The 25406-nt window shown below is 37.8% G+C and overlaps 2 protein-coding genes across 2 annotated transcripts; both read left to right on the top strand.

Moving 5' to 3' along the window:
* Nucleotides 1–402: 402 nt before the first annotated feature.
* On the top strand, nt 403–1469 carry LOC145771759 (uncharacterized). Its single transcript, XM_082583493.1, has 3 exons — nt 403–433; nt 784–1203; nt 1372–1469. Exons 1-3 carry the CDS (start codon nt 403–405, stop codon nt 1467–1469), a joined length of 549 nt encoding a protein of 182 aa, XP_082439619.1.
* A 12589-nt stretch (nt 1470–14058) lies between these two features.
* LOC145771756 (uncharacterized) lies at nt 14059–15546 on the top strand. The gene is made up of 3 exons (XM_082583489.1): nt 14059–14432; nt 14517–15052; nt 15137–15546. The coding sequence occupies exons 1-3, from the start codon at nt 14059–14061 to the stop codon at nt 15406–15408; spliced, it is 1182 nt and encodes a 393-aa protein (XP_082439615.1). The 3' UTR covers nt 15409–15546.
* The last annotated feature ends 9860 nt before the right edge of the window (nt 15547–25406 follow it).

Here is a 25406-nt window from a genome sequence, read left to right as displayed (position 1 = left end):
ATGAATATTGTGAGTGAACTATCCTCACATTGTAATTTTTAGTGCACCCTTCACTAAGTTCTGATGTGTTGTTTTAGGTTGACGTAGTAAATTCCTTTCAATTTTTTAACCACATTTTGCTGCTTGAACTTTAGGCTGTTGTGTAGTCCTAAGTAATTTTCTTTATCTCAATGTAATTTTCACTTCTCGCCATTTACAGTGAGATATTTTCATTACATTGCAATGTCTAAAATTAAAAGTATTGCACCCACATTATTAGCTTTGTATCAGTTTCAGAAGAGCTAAAAATAAAAGTATTTGTTTGTTCTTCAAGATTGCGATTTAAAACAGTTAATCACGGATAGATATATTGTTGTCAACGTTTTCTTGTCATCGGATAGATATTGTTTGCTTTGTATAATAATGAATATTGTGAGTGAACTATCATCACATTGTATTTGTTAGTGCACCTTTCACTGAGTTTGATATGTTGTTTCAGGTTGACATATTAAATACCTTTTAAATATTTCAACCACATTTTACTGCTTGAACTTTAGGCTGTTGTGTTGTCCTAAGTAATTTTCTTCATCTCAACTTAATTTTCACTACTCATGGAAACACTTGAAGGAATTGTTGTGAAGCTTGAAGATGTTGAAGAATATGAAGACCACAGGAATATGAATGGCTGCTCAGTTGTTGCAGAAAACATTGTATTGAACAAAAGATATCACACAAGAGTATAGCCATGTAAGAAGTGCTTTTCACAAAAAGCACATTTGAAAACTCACCAAAAATATTCTTCAGATGAAAAATCATACCAGTGTGATGTATGCAGCAAGCGTTTTTTAGCGACATCAAATCTAATAATTCACCAAAGAATTCACTCAGATGAAAAACCATACAAGTGTGATGTATGCAACAAGTGTTTTTTAGATAAGAGAAATCTGGTAACTCACCAAAGAATGCATTCAGGTGAAAGACCATACAAGTGTGATGTATGCAACAAGTGTTTCTCACGAAAACCGAACATGGAAACTCACCAAAAAATTAATTCAGGTGAAAAGCCATACAAGTGTGATGTTTGCCGCAAGTGTTTTTCACAAAAATCGAACTTGAAAACTCATCAAAGAATTCATTCAGGTGAAAAGCCTTACAAGTGTGATGTATGCAACAAGTGTTTTTCACAAAAAGAATATTGGAAAACTCACCAAAGAATTCATTCAGGTGAAAAGCCATACAAGTGTGATGTATGCAACAAGTGTTTTTTAGATAAGAGAAATCTGGTAACTCACAAAAGAATGCATTCAGGTGAAAAACTATACAAGTGTGATGTGTGCAACAAGTGTTTTTCTCGAAAACCGAACTTGGAAATTCACCAAAAACTTCATTCAGGTGAAAAGCCATACAAGTGTGATGTTTGCCGCAAGTGTTTTTCACAAAAATCGAACTTGAAAACTCATCAAAGAATTCATTCAGGTGAAAAGCCTTAAGAGTGTGATGTATGCAACAAATGTTTTACACAAAAAACGTCTTGGAAAACCCACCATAGAATTCATTCCACTGAAAAACCATACGAGTGTGATGTATGCAACAACCGTTTTTCATATAGTAACATTTTGGTAATTCACCAAAGAATCCATTCAGGTGAAAAACCATACAACTGTGATGTATGCAGGAAGTGTTTTTCAGATAAACGGAAACACAATGAAAACTTTCTTAAAGAAGAAGAGGTTGTACTAGCTCTTCTTGGGTACACTGCAAGCCGTCAGGCAGCTAGATATTTATCATTCCATTGTTAAAAATCAAACTTACAAGTGACATTTGTCGTATGTGAGTTTGCCTTATATGTGATACAGTGTTGCATGTTTCACTCCGGAGACAAACCATACAAGTTTGTTAAAGGGGCAGACAACTCCATTTTCAAATGCAAATTGAGAGTTGAAATACATAAAGGGGATATTCAAAAACACGTTGCACTTGTTTTTATGAAAAAACACTCATTTGTTCTCGTGCAATCTTAAAACAAAGTTTTGGTTTTGCAATCCCAACACACACCGCACGAACTGTTGTCGAAATAAAATATTTGCTTACGTGACGTCATAACCAGAGTTCGGCAAAACATTTTGCTGGTTTAAGGTCTGCGCCTCTGCGGTATGCAGCTGTAGATAAGGTTTGAGGCGTTTGCAGCAGTAGATAAAATTATCACAAGTAACAATTTTAGCTCAGATTTAGTTTACTGTAGCCTTGATACTAGCTTACATCATTTTTTGCACATTTACACTAGGCCTTGCACTTCAGGAAACAAGCAAATGCCAGTATTTTCCTGTGCAGTGCTACAGTATGTATGGTTTTGATGGGATTTTAATAACAAGAAGTTTAGAGTTAGACAGTCAAGGGTTGTAGGGGTTTAAATTTATTTATTTTTCATGTTTAGTCATGTTTGTATTCTCAACAGGCCTATCAGACAGGCTAAACTAGGTAGTATGCCTACCACAATATATACATGCTTTCCCAGTGCTATACTATTACTGACATCATATATACATAAATAGATTCAGCTAAACCTGTTACAGTTTTGTACTCATCATGACAAGTCGATGTGTTGTATTTGACTGTTCAGTGTTCATCTGGTGGTTCTTCTGTCGATAAAATTTCTTTGTTCAAATTTCCAAAAAATCATACAAGAAAATTGAAATGGGACAAGTTTGTAAACACCACATGAGTATGGCCAGGAGACCAGCATAATAATGCCGACTCCATTTCAAGGAAACAGATTTTCAAAATCTTCTTCAATTTGACATGGGACTTGCAACACAGCTTAAATTAAACCGCAATGCATGCCCTTCAATGTTTTTCAAAAAAATCCATTTCAACAACTCTGCAACCTTTGGAGTCAAGGTCCAGTGATGAGACAACTCCACAACAAAATTCCAATCCATCCATACGACAGCCTGTCAGGAAACGTCAAGTTCTTGAAGTAATTTTGGCTTAACAATTATGTTACTACGTGTTTGTTATAAAGTACTGTTCATCAGTTGGGGAATGGGGACTCTGGAGAGTACTGTACCATCCTTGAGAATTTTTTTTTCATATAATCTAGAATATCTTCCGGCTAAGCCTATTACATTTTAGTTGCTGCCTGCTGGAATAGCGATGCCTAGCTACATGTAATTTTAAAATGACCCATCTATAACTCACCAAGTGTATTAACAAAAACAAGTCCTTGACCAACTGGTGTTTATTTCATTTACCGGGTAGAACTATATGCAACGGTAATGTTACAGTGCATAAATGGGATGCAACCTACTTCGTACCATGAACAGTTCGTACCATCAAGTCGTACCCTGAGAAAATGGAAAAAAAGGCCAAAATAGCACACGGATCGGAATTTTCGCTTAACCCTAACTTTAAAATGTTTGCGTTCTCTCGATCTTTTCATGGTATGAAGTGATCGATTAGCGACTTCGGCTTTGTTGCTTTTGGCTTTGTGCTATTTTTTTCTCTCGATCTTTTCATGGTACGAAGTAGGTTGCGCCCGCATCAATGTGAGGCTCTTGACACAGGGCCGGTTACCGAGATTGGCAGAGTTGAAGTTGTCCGATTGTTGAAGTGTTGTTGCCAGGGAATTATTCCATTCACTAGGTGCCGCTGAATGGAGAGCAGTCCTGAAAGTGCGTCGCTCAAGCGCACACTCCGAGGGTCGAACTTGCGCCGTGTGATCTTGAGTCGGGCGTGTAACCACTGAGCTAACGGGGCGGAGTGGGAAGGCCTATTATCGGTCAACATTTTTGTTATGGATTTGTTATAATGGATGTAATGAACACACCTACAGATAAGTTTTTATTGGCTTGTGAGTGCAAACATCACTTTGATTTGCATTTCTTTATAGACAACTTGTACCAGCTATTCATTCCGAGAATTGCAGCAGGTCTACCGCTGGTTTCGGATTGGCTATTCTCTAAAAACGATCAAAGAAAACCCCACTTACTGTAAGTTATCTATACAGCATAATTTTGTGAAATTAACAATATTCCAAAACTGCTACTTTATAATATCATGTGTTGTGTAGTTGTAGTGTGATTACCCAGTCAGCAAAATCAGTCATTTTTACATTGATTCAACGTTTTGCAGATGTTGAATCAATGTAAACATGACGGATTTGACGTAAGTTTTGTCATTTTTATTATTCATTTCATCATTAGTCGTTATCTCCGCCTGCGGCAGATTGCGCATCAACATGGCTTATTTGTTTCCAAGAGTGGCGATTTTGAGCCAACTCGCCCAGTGTCGTCAAGTGGAGTCCGGTCCATGATTGAATGTTGTCTTGCCATCGTTTTGGTTGTCTGCCACGTTTTCTTTTTCCTTCTACTTTGCCTTCTGTGCAAAGTTTGCTGATTCCGAATTGTGATCTTTTAGTGTGGCCGAACAGTTTTAAAACGTTTGATTTTATTATTGCTGCAATTGGATGTAGTTTTGTCATAGTTAAAAGATCTTCTATTTTTATGTGATCAAGTAACCTTTTGTTGGTCATGCTTCTCATGATGTGATTTTGGAAGGTAGTGAGTTTTTTCATTGTTGATGATGTCCAATTTACGCATTCTAGACCGTACAGCACGACTGGTAAAACGTAGGTGTTGAAAATTTTTGCTTTCAGTCTGATTGGGAGTCTATCGGATGTTAGAATCTTTTTGTTCTTTTCAAATGCTGCCCAGCCTAAGCCAATTCGGTGTTGCACTGCAGTCTTTCCATCGTTGGTTGCGGATAGTCGGTGGCCAAGATATATGAATTCTGGTACTTGTTCTATTTGTTTTCCATAGAGAGTGAGATTGAGTGTGTTGTTAGTTTTGTCGGTTGTCATACATTTGGTTTTGGACACATTTATTTGGAGGCCGAATTTAGCAGCATTCATTTATTTGACGCAAAATCCGTCATTTTTACATTGATTCAACGTCTGCAAAACGTTGAATCAATGTAAAAAGGACTGATTTTGCTGACTGGGTAAGCATGTGCGGTAAAGTGAAATGTGTGCAGCAATCATTGTGACTACCATACATTTTTATTGATTTAAAATGCATTATCTTTTTTAAAGATCATGTCAAGAGCCTCTTGAAGATTGCATTGTGTGAATGGGAAACGTTGGCAGAACACCGAGAAGAATGGGAGAGCACACCTCTTCCCATGCATTTATGTTTAGACGTTTGCATCCAGATGTTTCTGATGCAATTCAGCAATTGCATCTTATTTTTCACGGTTTTCTAACCAAAACCCGTCTTAAATGATGTAGCAATACCTAAAAATGGGCAATCATGTTGTATTATATTCATGTAACCAAAAGTTGTTTTTAAATACGCTATAGGCACATTGTCTACAGACAGTTTGTTCCGTGAATCTGGGGTTACGTTGGTCATTCAATCCGTGTGCCTCTGCCGTCATGCGCTGTTTCGGCCATTAGGTCGAAATTTTCAAGTGAAGATAGAAAATATGTTGAATTTAAATATCCTGATTTGAAATAAAAAGAAGTCACAATTCAAAGTCTGCTTCAAGAAAAGCTTTGCCGTGTGCATGGAGAGAGTGATTTTTGTACTTGTACAGTAAAGTATACCTATCAGAGTTCTTGAGAAAGTGTTCCTAGTTCTTTATAAACCAATATGGTGCTTGCCTGAAGCTAGTTGCTTTCGGTGTTCATTTTATCAACTACTAAGCTGCTTAAAATCGACATAAATAGTTCACTGCATTTGCTGGAAACGACACCATAAGCGATCTCTTACTCTGCATTTCAAATGCATCTTACGTGAACATACGAGCAGCTTGTACCGTTATGACGTCACGTCCGATAAACGCACGGTTCAGTGAGCACGCGTCGCTCTGAAACTAAGGACTAACTAAAACGGCCCTACAAAGGAAACGCAATGAAATTGAGGGAAAATTTCAACGACAACCACTTATTATACATGTGTAGAGCACTTACAAACAAAAAAAATCGAAAAGTATGGTTTGGGGTTTACTGCCCCTTTAAATGCAACAAGTGTTCGTCGTGAATGTAGTCTTTTTCTCTGACTTTTTTATGAGCTGCTTTTCGCCTTTTGATTTGTATCATAATTGAACAAGTGGTTTTCATATGAAACACTATCGATAACTCATCTCCAAATACTTAGTTTGTTGTTTTCACATATGTTTACACTTGATCAAATTTGATGTGTCACGAATAAATTCATTATGAGTGCTGAACTGCACAAATGTGACATGTGAAAGCATGTTTGTATGTAGAGCATAGCTTTGTGTCGATATAAAAGAGCCCATTTAATTACTAAGCAATTTTTTGAACAGTCGTTTTTTTATGTCTTTCTGCTATTTCATATCATAAACTATATTTGGATTTTTGTTCAAAAACTGCTGTAAATTTGTTCATCAGTGTGTAAAAGATCCTCATGATTGCAAACAAGTAAAAATTTCTTCTTGTACTGTATTCTTTTAACTTCTCTGTGCTTATATTCTTTAACCTTCATTTGTGCTGGTGGGAAAGTGAAAGTTGTACAGTCAACCCTCGATTTAACAGACAAATGCGAACCAGCAGCAGTCCGTTGCTGGAAAAAGTCCGCTAATCGAAAATACCGTACTCCCACTACTGTACAGTGTACAGTCAAGTACTCTGCTATAGCGTAGACCATCTATCACCGCTTAATAAACCAAATACTGTACAGTACAACACAGTAGCAGTTTAAAGACACATGAAATGCGTTCCTTGTTTGTATTTTGTATAGCCTGCGCGACTACAGTACACAGGTACATTTACAGTACACAACTTAAATGTAGATTAATCTGAGTCAGAGATGATCATCAACTCATCATGTCCATCCTCCTGAACATCAACCTCAGGGATGGCGGGACGATGACTGCAGCATAGGGCATCATTGTTCAGATTTTCAGGGGCAGGTGGATGCGTAAGAGAGATGGAGACGACACAGATAGGTTGGCTGGAGCACCATGTTGAACAGGGCGGCTAGGGGCAAAGAAGCTGTTGATTTTTGTCTGGCGACCCCCAATATGCTGCTCTTTGATGATATGCTCCCTGATCATCCTGAGCTTCCCATATTGGTGCGCCATCTCAGGTAGTTGGCTGTAGGCGGAGTAATCAATGAGGGCATCGATATAACTCCGTAGAGTTGACAACTTCACCTTGGGGACTTCAATCGCCTCTTCCTCGTCACTGCTTTCCTCTTCTCCACCATCCACCACAGATGCCACTATGTCGGCCTCAGACATGAACTGATACCCTGGGTCTAGATCTAATTCGTCCAGCCAATCTGTTATATCATCGATGGAGGTGGATATACCTCCCCACCACGCTGCAACATTTGGAGAAAATCTCCTGCCTCTATTCCTTCAAAGTTGGCCTCTTAATCTTTGTCCTCTAAGATTTTCTTCCATGAATTTGCGAGGACAGACACCTTAATGTCTTGCCACGCTGCTGCAAAGTTATAAATGGCTGAACGAATATTGTAATTTTTTATGTTGCTTAAGGTCCGCTGGCCCGTGGTGTCGACCTCAGCATCTGTTTCATCCTCTACAGTGACCAGGACCTCATCCAAGTAACGTCGGATGTAGCGCCTCTTCAAGGCGCTAATAACCCCCTGGTCCATTGGCTGTATAACCGATGTTGTATTAGGGGGCAGATAAAGGACCCTTATTTTGCCGTCAGCGCTTACAAGCTTCTCTTCACTAGGGTGCGCTGGGGCATTGTCGAGTATTAGAATCGCTCGTACATCATCAGGAGAAATCTTCAGCACTTCTTCTTGTTATTTCCGAGTCGCAGGCACAAAATGCGAGAAAAACCAATCAGTGAATATTGCAGAGTTAAACCGAGCTTTCTTAGAGTTGTAGTAAACTACTGGCAGGTCACGCTCGACGTTTAATCCCTTAAATGCCCGTGGTTTCTTCGATTTGCCCACCACGGCTAGCTTCAGTCGGTGAGTACCGGTGGCATTGGAACCGACCAGGACCGACAGCCTTTCCTTGCTTGTCTTCTTCCCCTTGGTCTTCTCCTCACCCTGACGGACTTGAGAATTCTTCGGGAGAGAACGCCAAAAAATTCCCGTCTCGTCTGCGTTATATACTTGAGATAGGGTGAGGCCTGCGTCACTAATCAGCTTTGTTAATTTTTCGCGAAAGGGGGCCACACTTGCCGTATCTGCATCACCAGCCTCGCCATGCAGAACCTCGTTAAATAATCCGTGGCGATTCCGGAATCGCCAAAGCCACCCATCACTGCCCTTAAAATCGGTTAAGCCAAGACTGGTAGCAAGTTTAGCAGCAGCTGCGATTAACTCTGTCCCACGCACATTCACTCCACTGGACCGTTGTTGAACGTACCACTTCATAACTGCTGCGTCCAAAGATTGTTCCTTACCCATCTTCATATGTTTTCTGTTGCTCACTTTACCACCCTTGGAAGACGCCGCATCAACACAATAAGACGTAGCATATTTCAACAGCTTGTCCTTGCTCTTCTTAATGTCTGAGACTGTTTGTTTTTTGACACCATACTGATCGCAAACACTCGCAACGCTGGCCCCTTTTTCAAGCTTTTCGATCAGTTCTAGTTTCTGCATCACCGACAAGTTCACACGTTTACGTTTTTCATTTGGCTTAGACATAATGCACCGTACTAAACACAGGCAGGTTCTAACTGATTCTAAGGTTCATCGAATGAAGACTCTTGCTAACAGAGTACAGTACAGAGTACGCTGACAGAGTACGCTGACAGAGTACGCTGATAGATCACAGTACGTATTGTGACGTTGTGAGAGACAGCTTTCTAATCTGGTGGATTCCAAAACAATAAAAACCGTTCTTTTGGTACATTCTTTTACTCATAGATCTGCGCATATTGAGTCCGTTAAATCTGAAGTCCGTTAAATCGAAGTCCGTTAAATCGAGGGTTGACTGTAATTGTAAGCAACCCAAAGCTTCTTTTGATCACACAAGTAGCATCTACTTCAAGTTATCTTGGTTTCTGATGGTGGGAATGTGAAAGTTGATATTGTGAGCAAGCCAAAAATTTTTAATGTTTTTATCAACTTTTTTACTATTGCTCAGTGAAGGGTTTTCTTCTCGACAACAATGATTAAAAAGTTTGTGTGATGACGATTACAAACTCAGGAATAACAGGCCTTAAAACTCGTATTTTTTTCCGGCAGCCATCGTGGCCTACTGGGAGCTCCTTTTCGGCGGCCAAATCTGCGCGCTTGGAGGCCAAAATACAAGTAACGATAGCACAAGTAAATAAACTTAAACTTGCTACAATGCTAAAATGATCACTTGGCGTTATTAAAGTCTTGGCGACGTCCTGCAATAGAATCGTTGTACCACGCAATAACTGCTTTATCGAGATTGTAATTCGGTAAATTGTTTCAGCTGCTCTGTAAATTGTTTCAACTGCATTACCGAATACCGCCTTTCATAAGATGTAACCATTTATACCGTTATGATGTCACCATTGAGGGTGTAAAGTCACTAACCCATAGCGGGAACATTTTTCAACTAAGACAAACCATACAAGTGTGTTGAATGCAAGAAGTGGTTTTCATATGAAACAGAACCGATAAGTCATCTCCAAATACTTAGTTTGTTGTTTACGCATACGTTTACACTGATCAAATTTGATGTGTCACGAAGGAATTCATTTTGTGTGCTAAACTGCACAAATGTGACATGGAAATCATGTTTGTATGTAGAGCATAACTTTGTGTCGATATAAAAAAGCCCATTTATTTACTAAGCAATTTTTTGAACAATCGTTTGTTATGTCTTTCTACTTCACATCATAAACTGTATTTGGATTTTTGTTCAAAAACTTTTGTAAATTTGTTCATCAGTGTTGAATTGTTGAATTTTTGAAATTTGCTCTCAGTCAATGTAATTCATCAAAGAATCTTCTCAGGCAAAAAGCCATGCACATGTGATGTATGCAACAAACACTTTTCATGGAACTAAATGTGATAATGCAGTTGTGAATGGGAATAGCTACACAATTTTTCTTTGAATGCATACTTATAACTGTTTTTGCCAATAATAAAACACTGATCATAATCACAGTTCTTGAAGTGCGTTTTGTCATAACACTTTTATTTGTTTGCAATGTATGCTTAATACAATTACGAATGGATGTTGTAGTCTTTGTTACAAATTGTTACAATACCAGTTGTTTAGTTGCACAGTGTTTTGTTGTCATCGGATAGATATTGCTTGCTTTGAAATGATTATTGTGAGTGAACTATCGTATATTTTCTATCTTTCATTGTTCTACTTGAACGCACTGCCAGCCTGTTTCAATAGAAGCCGTAATTATTACTAAAAGCGTAGCATTATCTGAAGTGGCTCATACTACCTTCAAGTGAGTCAGCTTTCAGGTTAGTGTTAGCTCATACGACTTTCTCTATGACCAATGTTTGCATCAAGTCCTTAATGTTGTTGCCTTACCAAAACAGGTTCCTTGTTATGTGACATTGGTACCTTGACCAATGTAATTACTGTCATAGTAAAAAAAACACAATTGACATTAGTAAGTGTCTTGTCTTGCGGCATTCAGATTTTGAGTTATTTATGTCTTTCAGCTTCGAGCTATTTATGTCTTGCGTCATTCGAATTGCGATGAAAAGTTGTGTATCAATCAAAACAGCAGTAGTTGCATAGTGTTACTTTGTTGTTTAGTTGCAGTGTTACTTTGTTATCCAAAAAAAATTGTTTGGTTTGTTATAAATATTATGAGTGCATTGTCATCACATTGTATTTATTGGTGCACCCTTCACCAAGTTTGATTTGGGGTACCGTATTTACATGTCACATCATCCAGAGAATTTTGTAAAGTTTGGTTTGATCATTAATTTTAGTGCTTTTTTTAAAGTTTTGTAGAGATTTTCACGCTGATTCTAGAGAAAGTTCTTTTTTTAGATTGGACCACATGTGACAAAGTTATGGGCGTTTCAAACATGATCTATTTTGTGATCGCTCAACTGTAAAATTTCATAAAAGTATTGCATAGTCAACTTTAAACCCTGGTATCTCAGTCCTGGTTTAACAAAAATCATTTATTTTGGCAGTTTTATACTTTGACCTGTGCTTGATAAGTTGTACTGTATAATCAAAAAAAACTGAACAACATTAAATCACTCAACCGGAACAAAACATAATGAATGTGGTTGAAAATTATTGAAGTGGAACGGTGTGGTTTTTTGCTAATGGTGAGCACTTGAAGTGGGCACTTGTGGCCTGCAAATGGTATTACAGCTGCTTTCCGAAGGTTGTTTTGGCAAACTCGTTGGAAATGACCAATCTTGCCACAAGCATTGCAAAGCTTGTCTTTTGCTGGACAGAAGTATCTGCCACCGGCATGGAGATTATCTCCACAAAAAAAACACTTGCGTTTTGAGCATCGGTTAGAAACTGTAGGTTTCATTTTCCTTTTTCACTTCGCTGCTGGATTGGTTAGAAATGGATGAAGCACGCTGGGGTGAATTGGTTAAATAAGAATTTGAGTGTTTTTTGGCTTGGTCCAGCATTTGAGCTTTTCTAATGGCGGCTGCTAAATCCAATTTTTGCTCCTCAAGTAATCTCTGTCGAATGTATTGGAGTTGATGCCATTAATAAAAGCATCTCTTGTAATTTCGTCTTTGTAGGTTGCGTCGTCTACGTTTTCGAATTCGCATTCTCTTGCTAGTTGGCGTAATGCGTGAATGTATTCATCGATGGTCTCTTCAGGATTTTGAACTCTGGTCATTAACAAATGTCTAGCAAACACAACATTTTGCTTTTTATGACAAGCATTGTCGAGCGCTATCCTTGCCTCGGCGTAGGTCCCTGCATCTGCGATTAAGGCGTAGGTTCTGTGTGAGAGTGAGTTTGCTAGTAACCCCAGCTTGTCAATGTTCTCTGGATTTCCTTCGTTTCTTTCAACCGCAGTTAGAAAAGTTTCAAAAGTTTTTTTCCAGTGATCATATATTTTCTTTGCTTCGGACTCCTCTGGAAGAAGTTCCAGTCTGTTGGGTCGCAGCAACTTATCTGTTAATACAAGTGAATAAAATTGTGATGAAACATTTAATAACCCAATTGAGGCTTTTATTCACTAAAATATAGAAACACAAAACAATAAGAACTAAAGACAAACTAATAGCAATAGGTAATTCGTAGTAGGCATACAACACAAACTTCTACTGTAACATATAGTTTCAAACATAAGACTGCGACGCTCTGGCAAAGCAGTTGAAAGAAAATATTGCTTGCGGTGCCAGAGGTATCGCGCTTCTTAATCAAGCAGCAGATGACGTAACTACCAAACACAAATCCCAAACGTTGTCAAGACGTAAGTACCACACATCATAAACTTTATTTGGATTTTTGTTCTAAAACTGCTGTAAATTTGTTCATCAGTGTGATGATAAATTGATTTATGATACGTGACAATTTTAATGTCTAATCAAACTTGATTGATAAAAAAATTTATTGCATCACTAGAAAGCCTTCGTTGTGAAAGCAGTTGCAGCACCAGGTGTTTCTTTGGGTAAGCCACAGGGTATCTGTGCCTTCAAGTCTGCCTTGATATGTCAGTTGTTGCATATCCAAAGTTTTAATTGAATGTAATTTTTCCTAAACTAAAAGCTCACCTGCAGGATATTTTAGTTCGCTTTTTTTTTTGTTCAGTGAAGGGATGAAAGGATTTTAGTTCGCTTTTCTTTTTTGTTCAGTGAGTAGCATCTACTTTAAAATACCTTGGTTTGTGATGGTGGGAATGTGAAAGTTGATATTGTAAGCAAGCCAAAAATTTTTATTGTTTTTTATCAACTTTTTGCTGTCGCTCAATGAAGGGTCATCTTCTCGACAACAATGATTAAAAATTTTTTGTTATGACGATTACAAACTCAGGAATAACATGATAAAGATGTTAGCTTGATGCCATTCCTCACTACAAATCGACATCTTCGGAGGTCTATCGCAATGGCTAAAAGAGGCAACCAATTTTAAGACAAGTCTGAAAAAATTAATTCAGAGTTTCCAACTATTAGTTTCAAATTAATGAAAAGACAAATAAATAGAAAATGAAATTAATAGATGCTGCAACTGAAAAATTGTATCAAAATATTACGTTCTTCTGGCATAAAGTCATAATGTATTTTGTGGCACACATGCATGCCACTGCATCAAAGAAGAGGGGCCTATCTTGAATACAGATGTACCGTTCAGAGCATTTAGCCACAACACGTAGATTGCAATACAGCATGTAGCAGATCCACAACAATAAGAGTGAGATGTAACCTAAAAAACGCAATGCTGCAGAAGCTATAATTATATTCATGTGGAAGGTTTGTTTTGAATGCAATTTTTCAAAAACTAAAAGCTTAAGTGCTAAATAACTTTCTACGCTTTATTCGGTATGTTTGTCATTACAGACCGCTTTTTTTATAATACATTTGTCTTGTTGTGTCATTTATGATGCAGTATTGCGTGGTTTAAGTCTATACTGGTCTTTTCATTTGAAACACATCTGAAGTTGGAGCTAAACATACCTCCTTTAAAACTAAACGAATATCTCCAGATTGATGCAGTTTGTATTACAGGATTCATAGTTTTGAGGATTGATTTGGGGATTGGGTTCCTCTTTGTTGGAGTTGGTTTTATTTTGTCTTCCTATGAAAAGACATGGCTGTTTAATTTCATATAAACGTTGTTTGTAATTATTGTTATCGATGTGCATTTTTTCATAACAATCACATGTATTTGCAATGCATGCTCAACACAATAATGAATGAATACTGTAGATTTTTGTTACAACGCCAGTTGTTTAATTGCACAGTTATGTTGTTATCCGATAAAAATTGTTTGGTTTGTTATAAATATTGTGAGTGAACTATCCTCACATTGAATTGGTTGCTACACCCTTCACCAAGAATAATTTGTTGTTTCAGGTTGACGCAGTAAATCCTTTCAAATATTTTTACCACCTTTTGCTGTTTGAACGTTAGGTTGTTGCGTAGTCCTAAGTAATATTAGTTTTGATAAATGATATCAACGTAATTTTCACAACATATGGAAAAAGTTGAAGGAATTGTTGTCAAGCTTGAAGATGTTGAAGAATATGAAGACCACAGGAATATATACCAAAACCCATACCGGTATAGTTTATACAAAAACTATTTTTCACAAAAAACAACTTTGAAAAGTCACCAAAGACTTCACGCCGGTGAAAAACCATTTAAGTGTGATGTATGCAACAAGTGTTTGTCACGAAAACCGAACTTGAAAACTCATCAAAAAGTTCATTCAGGTGAAAAGCCATACAAGTGTGATGTATGCATTAAGTGTTTTTCTCAGAAATGCAATCTGACTACTCACCAAAGAATTCATTCTGGTGAAAAGCCTTACAGGTGTGATGTATGCAACAAATGTTTTTCACAAAAAACGTCTTGGAAAACCCACCAAAGAATTCATTCCACTGACAAACCATACAAGTGTGATGTATGCAACAAGTGTTTTTTAGATAAAAGAAAGCTGGTAACTCACCAAAGAATGCATTCAGGTGAAAAACCATACAAGTGTGATGTATGCAACAAGTGTTTCTCACACAAAAGAAATTTGGTAACTCACCAAAGAATGCATTCAGGCGAAAAAACATACAAGTGTGATGTATGCAACAAGTGTTTTTCACACAAATGGAATCTGATAACTCACCAAAGAATTCATTCAGATGAAAAACCTTACAAGTGTGATGTATGCAACAAATGTTTTTCACAAAAACCGAACTTGGTAACTCACGAAAGAATCCATTCAGGTGAAAAGCCTTACAAGTGTGATGTGTGCAACAAGTGTTTTTCAAAGAAATGGAATCTGATTACTCACCAAAGAATGCATTCAGGTGAAAAGCCATACAAGTGTGATGTGTGCAACAAGTGTTTTTCATGTGAAATACATCTGAAAACTCACCAAAGAATTCACTCGCGTGAAAAACCATACAAGTGTAATGTATGCAACAAGTGTTTTTCAAATAAACAAAATTTGATCGATCACCAAAGAATTCACTCAGGTGAAAAACCATACAAGTGTGATGTATGCAATAAGTGTTTTTCAGCTAAAGGAAATTTGATTCATCACCAAAGAATTCACTCAGGTGAAACACCATACAAGTGTGATGTATGCAACAAGTGTTTTTCAAGTAAACCTTATTTGATCACTCACCAAAGAATTCATTCAGGTGATAAACCATACCAGTGTAATGTATGCAACAAGTGTTTTTCACAAAAATCAAATCTGATGACTCACCAAAGAATTCATTCAGGTGATAAACCATACCAGTGTAATGTATGCAACAAGTGTTTTTCACAAAAATCAAATCTGATGTCTCACCAAAGAATTCATTTACGTGAAAAACCACACAAGTGAGATGTAAAGTTTTCTTCATATACCGGTACTGCCATAAACCAATCATCAGTAGTCAGACATGTGCTACATCAGAATTGTATGAATCGTTTTTTGTACAAAGTTTTGAATTCCATTGCATCATGCTCAAACACAATGAAAACTTTCTTAAAGAATAAAATGTTGTACTAGCTCTTGGGCGCAAGCCATCCTAATATTTAGTTTTTTGTTTACACTGATCAAATTTGATGTGTCACGAATGAATTCATTTTGAGTGCTAAACTGCACAAATATGACATGGGAAATGATGTTTGTATGTAGAGCATAGCTTTGTGTCGATATAAAAGAGCCCATTTAATTACTAAGCAATTTTTTTAACAATCGTTTGTTGTGTCTTTCTGCTTTTACTTCACATCATAAACTATATTTGGATTTTTGTTCTAAAACTGCTGTAAATTTGTTCATCAGTGTGTTGATGAATTGAATTATGATGCATGACAATTTCAATATCTGATAAAACTTGATTGATAAATTTTTTTATTGCATCACTAAAAAGCCTTTGTTGTGAAAGCAGTTGCAGCACCAGGTATTTCTTGGGTCTAAGTCTAAGCCATAAGGTACTTGTGGCTTCAAGTTTGTCTTGATATGTCAGTTGTTGCATATCCAAAGTTTTAGTTGAATGTAATTTTTCTTGAACTAAAAGCTCACCTGCAGGTTATTTTAGTATGCTTTCTTTTTTTGTCACAATGCCAATTGTTTAGTTGCACAGTGTTATGTTGTTATCGGATAGAAATTGTGTAGTTGGTTATGAATGTTGTAAGTGAACTATCATCACGTTGTATAGTATATGTTAGTGCACCCTTCACAAAGTTTGATTTGTTGTTTCAGGTTGGTAACAAATACTTTTTAAATATTTCAACCATATTTTACTGATTGAACGTTAGGCTGTGGCATAGTCTTAAGAAATTTTCTTGATCAACGTAAATTTCTTAACTTATGGAAAAATCAAACAAATGTGATGTATGCATTCATTGTTTTTCTCTCAGATCCACTTTAATTGTTCACAAAGGATTCACAGTGGAGAAGAACCATACAAGTGTGAACATAGGCGTCGATTTTTTCTTAGAAAAAAGGAATTCTGGGTGGGCGAGAGTTTTCAAACAGATTTCATTGAATGTGTATGTTCGCAAATTCGCAATGGTTAGTCTTTCTCACAAAGACTGTGTTTAGCGTCGCTGCAGCAATTAGGCCTTAATAGGTTTGATGTTTGCTTTTTTGCGATCTTATAAGCGCTGCTAAACTAAACTTTTTTATATTTTCCTTTGCGACCTAAAAAGCGCGTGAATGATACATTGTCATCTTTAAAGTGGCGCCTTCGGATTTGCCGCAAAATGTTCGGACAGTTGACTGCTGACTGAACCTTCCTGAGCCGGAAGCTAATCCGGCAGCATGCTAACGTCAAATGGAGCAGGTAGAGATCCATGGCTCACGCTGCTTCTGCAACTACCGGAGCATTGCCCGAGACATTCACTTCACCACTGTCCACATCCTTGAAGCACTACTTTCTTCATCAATGTCATCTCTACGTTCATTCGTGCTGGACGTGGCTTCTTCAGCGTTATCATCTCGACGCCTTTTGGAAGCTGGTTTTAAGAATGCGCAAATAGATGTTTGACTTTGCTTCATGTTTAACTTTTCAATAACGAAATGACAACATTGCGCGGTGCCCCAATTTATACCCAGCAACATGTTTGTGAGGAAAGATTTGTAAAAAGCGATTGTTTCAGTACGTTTTTAGTTTGTATCGGTTATTTTATTGCCATGTTCATTATGATGTCATATCCATACTCCCTTACGCTGACCCGGAACTGAACTTTGATTGTGATGTAACGAAAGTGAGACCATTCGGAGAAAATAGAATTGCCAGCGTGTGGCAGTTGCCGCAGCAACAACAATGCATTGAGTACCGCCTTTTTTCAATGCAGGGTTGTTGCGGATGCGGAATTGCTTTGTTCTGTCGGCTACCTAGCGAGAGACATTGCGTAAAACAAGAAGTTGCGCTGCAGTTGGTTGGATAATTCAGCGTTTAACAAAAACGAAAATAATTGTAACGAACACTTCATAAGTGTCATGAAAACAGGGTGGGCGAAACATATTTTGCCCACCCTCGTTTCACAGCAAGGTGGGCACCGCCCATCCGGCCCACCCTATTTCGACGCCTATGAGTGTGAAGTATGCAATAAGTGGTTTTTCTCAAAATATAAGTTCTGTAAACCACCAAAGACTCCATTTAGGTGAAAAGCCACACAAATGTGATGTGTATCATAGGTCTTTTTTCACAAACAAATTTTGGTAACTCATCAAAAAATCCATTCAGGTGAAAAACTATACAAGTGTATGCAACAAGTGTTTTGCAGATAAGTGATCTCTCAGAATTCACTAAAGAAATCATTCCCGTAGGGTGAAATACCACACTAGTGTGAGGTACGCCGAAAGTGTTTTTTAAATACAACAAAAGATAAAACAAAAGTGTAATGTGTGCAATTTGTGCTTTTAGCATCATTGCAATCTGATAACTCACCGTAAAATTCATTCAATGAAAACCTGACAACTGCGATATCTGCAACAAGTGTGTTTCGCGAAGTCAAATCTGATTATTTGCCACAGAATTCATTCTTTTGAAAAGCCATACAAGTGTAATGTATGCAATCAGTGTTTTCCACAAAAATTAGATCTGGTGACACACCAAAGATTTCATTTACGTGAAAAACCATTCAAGTGTGATGTATGCAGCAAGTGTTTTTTACAAAAATCCAATCTGATTATTCACCAAAGAATTCACTCAGGCGATATGCCTTACTAGTGAAATATATGCCACAAGTTTTTTACCAAAAAATCCGTGGATGCGTCAAACAATAGAGCTGTGTTATGTGCAAAAAGCATCCTTCATCCAATGGAATTTAGTAGCTCAACGAATAGTGCATTTTACAGTAAGTCCTTGCATAGTCAATATAATAGTTGAACCTAGTGAGTCCCAAACGTTTAGGTATTTTATGAATTCAGTGAATTGTAATAATTGATATTGTAGTTTCATTGAATGAGGTTGTTTTACATTAACATTCAATGCATATTGATAAATGAACTGAATGAACTTCGCTCTTTTTATCAATAATGAGAGATTGTTTGTCACACTTGTATCTGTGTTTTCAAGTCTGCCTTGATATGTCAGTTGTTGTATATGCAAAGTTTTAGTAGAATGTAATGTTTGAAATTTGTTCTTAATCAGAATATCTTCAGGCGAAAAGCCATGCACGTGTGATGTATGCAACAAACACTTTTGATGAGCGAAATGCGATAATGCAGTTGTGAATGGTAATAGCGACAGATTTTTTCTTTCAATGCATACTTACAACTGGACATGGCTATTTTTGCCAATAATAAAACACTGTTCATAATCACAGTTCTCAAAGTGCTTTTTGTCACAACACTTTCATCTGTTTGCAATGTATGCTTAATACAATTATGAATGGATGTTGTGGTCTTCATTGCAATGCCAGTTGTTTAGTTGCACAGTGTTTTGTTGTCATCGGATAGATATTGTTTGCTTTGTAATGAATATTGTGAGTGAAGTATCATCACATTGTATTTGTTAGTGCACTCTGTAGAAAGTTTGATTTGTTGTTTCAGGTTGACATAGTAAACAAATTTGAATATTTCAACCACATTTTACTGCTTGAACTTCAGGCTGTTTCATAATCCTGAGTAATTTTCTTGATATCATTGTAGTTTTTACGATATATGGAAAAACTTAAAGGAATTGTTGTGAAGCTTGAAGAATATGAAGACCACAGAAATATGAATGACTGTTCAGTTGTTGCAGAAAACATTATATTGACCAAAAGATGTCACTCAAGAGAAAAGCCATGCAAGTGTGATATATGCAAGAAGTGTTTTTCGCAAACAGCACATTTGGAAATTCACCAAAAAATTTCTTCAGATGAAAAACCGTACCAGTGTGATGTATGCAGCAAGGGTTTTTCATCGACATCAAATTTGATAATTCACCAAAGAATTCATTCTGGTGAAAAACCATACTCATGTGATGTGTGCAATAAATATTTTGCTGGGAAATCAAATTTGATAACTCACCAAAGAATCCATTCAAGCGAAAAATCATAGACGTGTGATGTATGCAATAAGTGTTTGTCAGTGAAATCAAGCTTGATGACTCACCAAAGAATCCACTCAGGTGAAAAACCATACAAGTGTGATGTATGCCACAACCATTTTTCACAAAAAAAGATTTTGGTAATTCACCAAAGAATCCATTCAGGTGAAAAACCATACAAGTGTGATGTATGCAGTAAGTGTTTTTCACAAAAAGGAAGTCTGACAACTCACCAAAGAATTCACTCAGGTAAAAAACCATACAAGTGTGATGTATGCAACAACCATTTTTCACAAAAAAAGAATTTGGTTATTCACCAAAGAATCCATTCTGGTGAAAAACGATACACGTGTGATGTGTGCAATAAAATTTTTTGCGGTGAAATCAAACTTGATAACTCACCGAAGGATTCATTCAGGTAATATGCCATACAAGTGTGATGTTTGCAGCAAGTGTTTTTCACGAAAATCAAATCTGATAACTCACCAAAGAATCCATTCAGGTGATATGCCATACAAGTGTGATGTATGCAACAAGTGATTTTCAGATAAAAAATATCTGGTACCTCACCAAAGAATCCATTCAGATGATATGGTTTACAAGTGTGATGTTTGTAGCAAGTGTTTTTCAGATAAACGAAATTTCATCACTCACCAAAGAATTCATTCAGGTGAAAAACCATACCAATGTGGTGTATGCAACAAGTGATTTTCACAAAAATCAAATCTGATGACCCACCAAAGAATTCATTCAGGTGAAAAACCATATCAATGTGATGGATGCAACAAGTGTTTTTCACGAAAATCAAGTCTGATGACTCACCAAAGAGTTCACTCAGGTGAAAAACCATACCAATGTGATGTATGCAACAAGTGTTTTTCACATAAATCAAATCTGATGACTCACCAAAGATATCATTTACGTGAGAAGCTGCACAAATTTCATGTATGCAACAAGTATTTTTTAACAACAATGAAATTAGAGTTATTGTTGCCTAGGTCAACCTTATTGAGAAACGTTAAGCTCTTGCACTAATGTTATGGCGAATTGCACAATGTTCGGCGAAAAACCATATTGCCGAACATGTAGTTTTGCTTGTTTCAGCTTCCTTCAGAGACAAACAAAGACCTCCCAAGAGGAATGGCCAGAAAGTGGTTGACGTCAGTTATGAACGCTCCCTAACCGTTATCGAAACTTGTCAGTCGCAATATGATGCTGATGGTGCATTCTGTTGAAACATTTTTAGGTTTAAGCGACAGGCAGCAGAATCATCCGGCAACCACTGCGAAGTTCTGATTCCGTGTGACTTCAAGTCTAAAAACGCAGGATGAAATTTGAACTCAAATGGGTAGTCAAATTAAGAGAAACAGTGAAAAACTTTCAAACATGCTCAACATTTGCGGGACGATCTACTGTACAATGGGATGGCCAACTTTTGCATCCTACAATACAGCACACTCAAACAAAAACGCAACACATGGCTATACTTTTGCAATGCCTCATTGAAGATGAAGAGATCCTCTTGTCTCTAAGTGATGTGAAAAATAGTGACTCTAAATCTAATGCGATAATTCAACAATTACAAAAATATTGTGTTGATATATCCCAAATTGTTGGTTTAGTGTTTGATACCACTTCTGTGAACACTGGTTGTAACAAAGGTATTGTGATTCGTCTTAAAGAATATTTTAGACAAAACCTCCTTCTATTTGCTTGCCGGCACCACATCTTTGAGTTAGCATGTGGTGCTGCATGCAAAACTGTTTATGGACTGGAGAGACATCCTCTCCAGAAGACAGCACATTTAATGCTTTAAAGGAACTCTGGCCATCACTGAACCTTAATGATTACGATATTTGTGACAACAGTGCTTGGCCACGATGGACTAAGACCAGATGTGAAGATGTGCTAATGTTTTGTTACCTGGCCCTGAGTATTCAAACAAATTCCGTAAGGATTATATCATAATATACAGAACTTCTTGTGCTTTCTGTTGTGTTTCTCAGAGGAGCAGTTACCAAAAAAGGAGAACTTTGCATTTAAAGCTCCAGGTGCCACCAGTTATGCTAGATGAATGGCAAAGCTTCTCTACACTTTTAAAATTGCTTTATTTCAATCGCAGTTGAAAGCAAAAAGTGTTTTCAATGAAGAAGTTCTGAATAAGGTGTATTTTTTGGCAACTTTTCTTTCTCTATTTATTATGTAAAAAGCTGGTTAGAGTGCACTAATGCATGCGATGCCGCACTGGATGACTTACTGCTGTACAAGCAGCTGAGTAAAGATATTCCATTAATGAAGAATGGTGCATCTTATATAGTCCGGTTGCCAAATCCACTTTTTTGGCTGAACCTGGAAATTTTATGCTAATTTTTTTTTTTTATTGATTTTGGTAGCCTAGGGTCTACTCTTTCAGAATCTGCCGGGTGCACTCCGAGCATCCTTGAGCGTTTTGAGAAATTCAAGATGGCGTCCAAAATGGCCGCCGTTTCAGATAACTCCCTATAACTCAGTTAGTATTTGACCTAGGATGATAATTTTGGTGTCTAACCATATGTTTTGAGGGGCAAGGAATCCATTGAAACTATTTATTTGACTTGTTGGGGATTGCATCATGTAGAAATGCAATAATGCCGCCAATAGGGCTGCCATATTACAAAATTCAAACAAATTCACTTGTATTTGGTCTAGAATGATAATTTTGGTGTCTATTCATATGTTTCGTGGACAAGGAATCCATTTCAAGGATTAAAACAGTTGCATATGAATTACATCACAGCAAAATCCAAAATGGCTGCTGATGTATTTGCCAAACACTTAACCTACTGTAAATTTCTTAATCTCGAACTCCCACTATGCTACGTAATCACTTTGCTTTCTGACTGACAAGCGCGAACTTGCGTCTCAGCAGGCTTGTAAGAAAGATCGATACAGTGTTCTCTCTTTCGAAGCAGCAGTGCTTGTTCTAATTCAATGTTCTAGTTATAAGCAGTCAGACTGTCAGAGAAGTAAAATGAAAACTTTGTGAATATTTAGTTAGGATGAATGATGATTATGCTTACTTCTGTTTGTTTTTCAATTTAAGAACGTTAGTTACTGTACAGTATAGTGAATTAAACTGATCTTTGAGTGCGCAAAAGAGAGAATTTCTCAAGCTTAGGCCACTAACGGTACGTACGAACCTTCTTTGTTGTGTATTTGTGGTGCTTCGATCATACATTTGTGACTATAACTCCGCGTATCGTTAATGCAGATTCAATTTCGAAACTATCGAGATCAATTCGGAGGTTCTTGGGCTATGACGGACCATATTCGGTAAATACCCTGTATGCATTCCCACTTTCGTGTTAATTATTCGTGATGGAATCGTACCTGAGTGCCTTTATTTATCTATTTTAGAAAACCGTCCTCCAGCACGAGGTTAGAATTGGAGGAGAGAAAATGCGTCTTCAATTGGAAATTCAGCTGTGACGACTAATCAGAAAGACTTACTGAGGCAGGCTCTGCCAGAATTCAGAACATTATTAGATGTAGCAGGATCTACGATGACGATGTACACATTTCGCTGCAGGAAAAACTTGAGAATAATGCTAACTTAACCATTGACTGCCATAAAAGCTGTGTTTCTAGTTACACATCCACTCATCATGTTAAAGGGTTTAATAAGCGAAAACATTCCCAAGAACCATCATCCTATATTCCCCCAAAGACAAGGCGACAATCGTCGGCTTGTGGAAAGTTTGATCTCCTTCAGGACTGTTTGTTTTGTGGAGAAAAATGTGAACTCCAGAAAGACAGTAAGAATCCATCACGTTGGAGAATTGCTTATAAATGCAGACAAATACTCAGTCCAGATAGAAAGACGACCCTGAAGAAATCGATCTTAGAGACATGTGTTGTTCGAAATGATTACTTGGCTGAACAAGTTAGACTCCGCATTCATGGGATTGTGGGTGATCTCCATGCTGCTGAAGCAAGATACCACACAGATTGTCGAATAAGCTTTCTATCTCTCGATCACGTAACAATTGCAGCAGCTAAGTCAGATAAACTTGAACAAGATGATCCTGCCATGGAACACGTCATTGGTGTGATGAAGAAAGATCAGTCACAACTTTGGAATTCGATTGACCTAAGGTACAAACTATACACGGAAAATGGGGGCAAAATTCAGTCACGGAAAACGCTGCTAGGGAAATTGTCAGATTTCTTCGGTGATGATCTTATTGTGTTGCATTCAGCAGGTTTAGCAAACATTGTTTGTTTCCGTTGTCGGGCGGCAAAATCCCTAAGACTAATAGATGAGGATGATGATGATATTGATGTGATCTTGAATAGAATTGCGAAAACGGTTAGAAGTGAAGTCAAAGGCATTCACTTGGATAAAAACCATTACTCAACAACAATTAATAAGGAGTGTGAAGAAAGGCGTTCTTCCCGGCTATCAGCACAAGGCTGATTACTCACTAGCACAGCGAGCTGCAGTGACTGTGACTCTATTCGATGCTACAATCGGCTGCCAAAATAACTTAAACGTTTAATTGGAGGTCTCAATGGCTGGCGTGGAAGCTACACCGTTCTGGTTAGCGAAGCGTCACTGCAGCTCGCTGTGCTAGTGAGTAATCAGCCTTGTGCTGATAGCCGGGAAGAACGCCTTTCTTCACATTGACCTACCCCTGGCACCTGCTGGTTTTGTTGGCTCTTTCTTTCCACAAAGATAAGAGTTAAACTGACTGGTAAAGCGGCGGTCGATTACTCAAGTGGCAAGAATACGGTGCGATACTGATGAGCCCAGCCTCATGGGCGAAACACGTGTCTATCGCTGTCTATTCGATGCTACAATCGGCTGCCAAAATAACTTAAACGTTTAATTGGAGGTCTCAATGGCTGGCGTGGAAGCTACACCGTTCTGGTTAGCGAAGCGTCACTGCAGCTCGCTGTGCTAGTGAGTAATCAGCCTTGTGCTGATAGCCGGGAAGAACGCCTTTCTTCACATTGACCTACCCCTGGCACCTGCTGGTTTTGTTGGCTCTTTCTTTCCACAAAGATAAGAGTTAAACTGACTGGTAAAGCGGCGGTCGATTACTCAAGTGGCAAGAATACGGTGCGATACTGATGAGCCCAGCCTCATGGGCGAAACACGTGTCTATCGCTGTCTATTCGATGCTACAATCGGCTGCCAAAATAACTTAAACAATTAATAAGGACATTGCAATGAACGAAGTAAGTGAAACATTGATGACATTACTAGGACTTGTATCCGCAAAACTAGAAAGGACTTTCCCAGCCATAATGATGGGATCAATCTTGACTGGGGCTGTCAAGAACAACCCAACGGCTCTGCAGATAACACTAGGTTCAAAATTGGGCAGATCAAAAAATATCATCACAACCATGCAGTCATTCGGTGTGACATGTTCTTATGACGAGGTATTACGCTTCAAGCGTTCAGCTGCGAAAGCTGCAACAATGGAACGATTCTGTCTTGGCATATCTGATGCATCAGAAGGTTTAGTACAAGTAGTTGTCGATAATTTTGATGCTGAAATCTCGTCGCAAAATGGAAAACTTTCCACCAACTCGTTAGCTGTTCTGGTTACACAACCTGAATCACCATCTGATGCTGATCGATGCCATAGAGAGACAATCCCACGAATTTCAATGGAGGAGATGTCGGAGCCAATACAATATGATGTCACCATACAGAGATACAATGGTCCCAGGAAACCAAAAATGCCCGAGAGTGCTGCTGTTAGAACAGTTCTCTCACTCAAGTTACTTGCGCAACAGGCTACTCTAAAACAAAGAGCGGACGAAACTGACTTTGCCTTCTTTCAGGATGTTCAGAAACAGAATT

The sequence above is a fragment of the Aplidium turbinatum genome, chromosome 6, assembly GCF_918807975.1.
Source record: "Aplidium turbinatum chromosome 6, kaAplTurb1.1, whole genome shotgun sequence".
In the NCBI taxonomy this organism is placed as follows: domain Eukaryota; kingdom Metazoa; phylum Chordata; class Ascidiacea; order Aplousobranchia; family Polyclinidae; genus Aplidium; species Aplidium turbinatum.
Note: the sequence above shows the minus strand (reverse complement) of the source record. Positions and strands in the feature narration are given on the sequence as shown.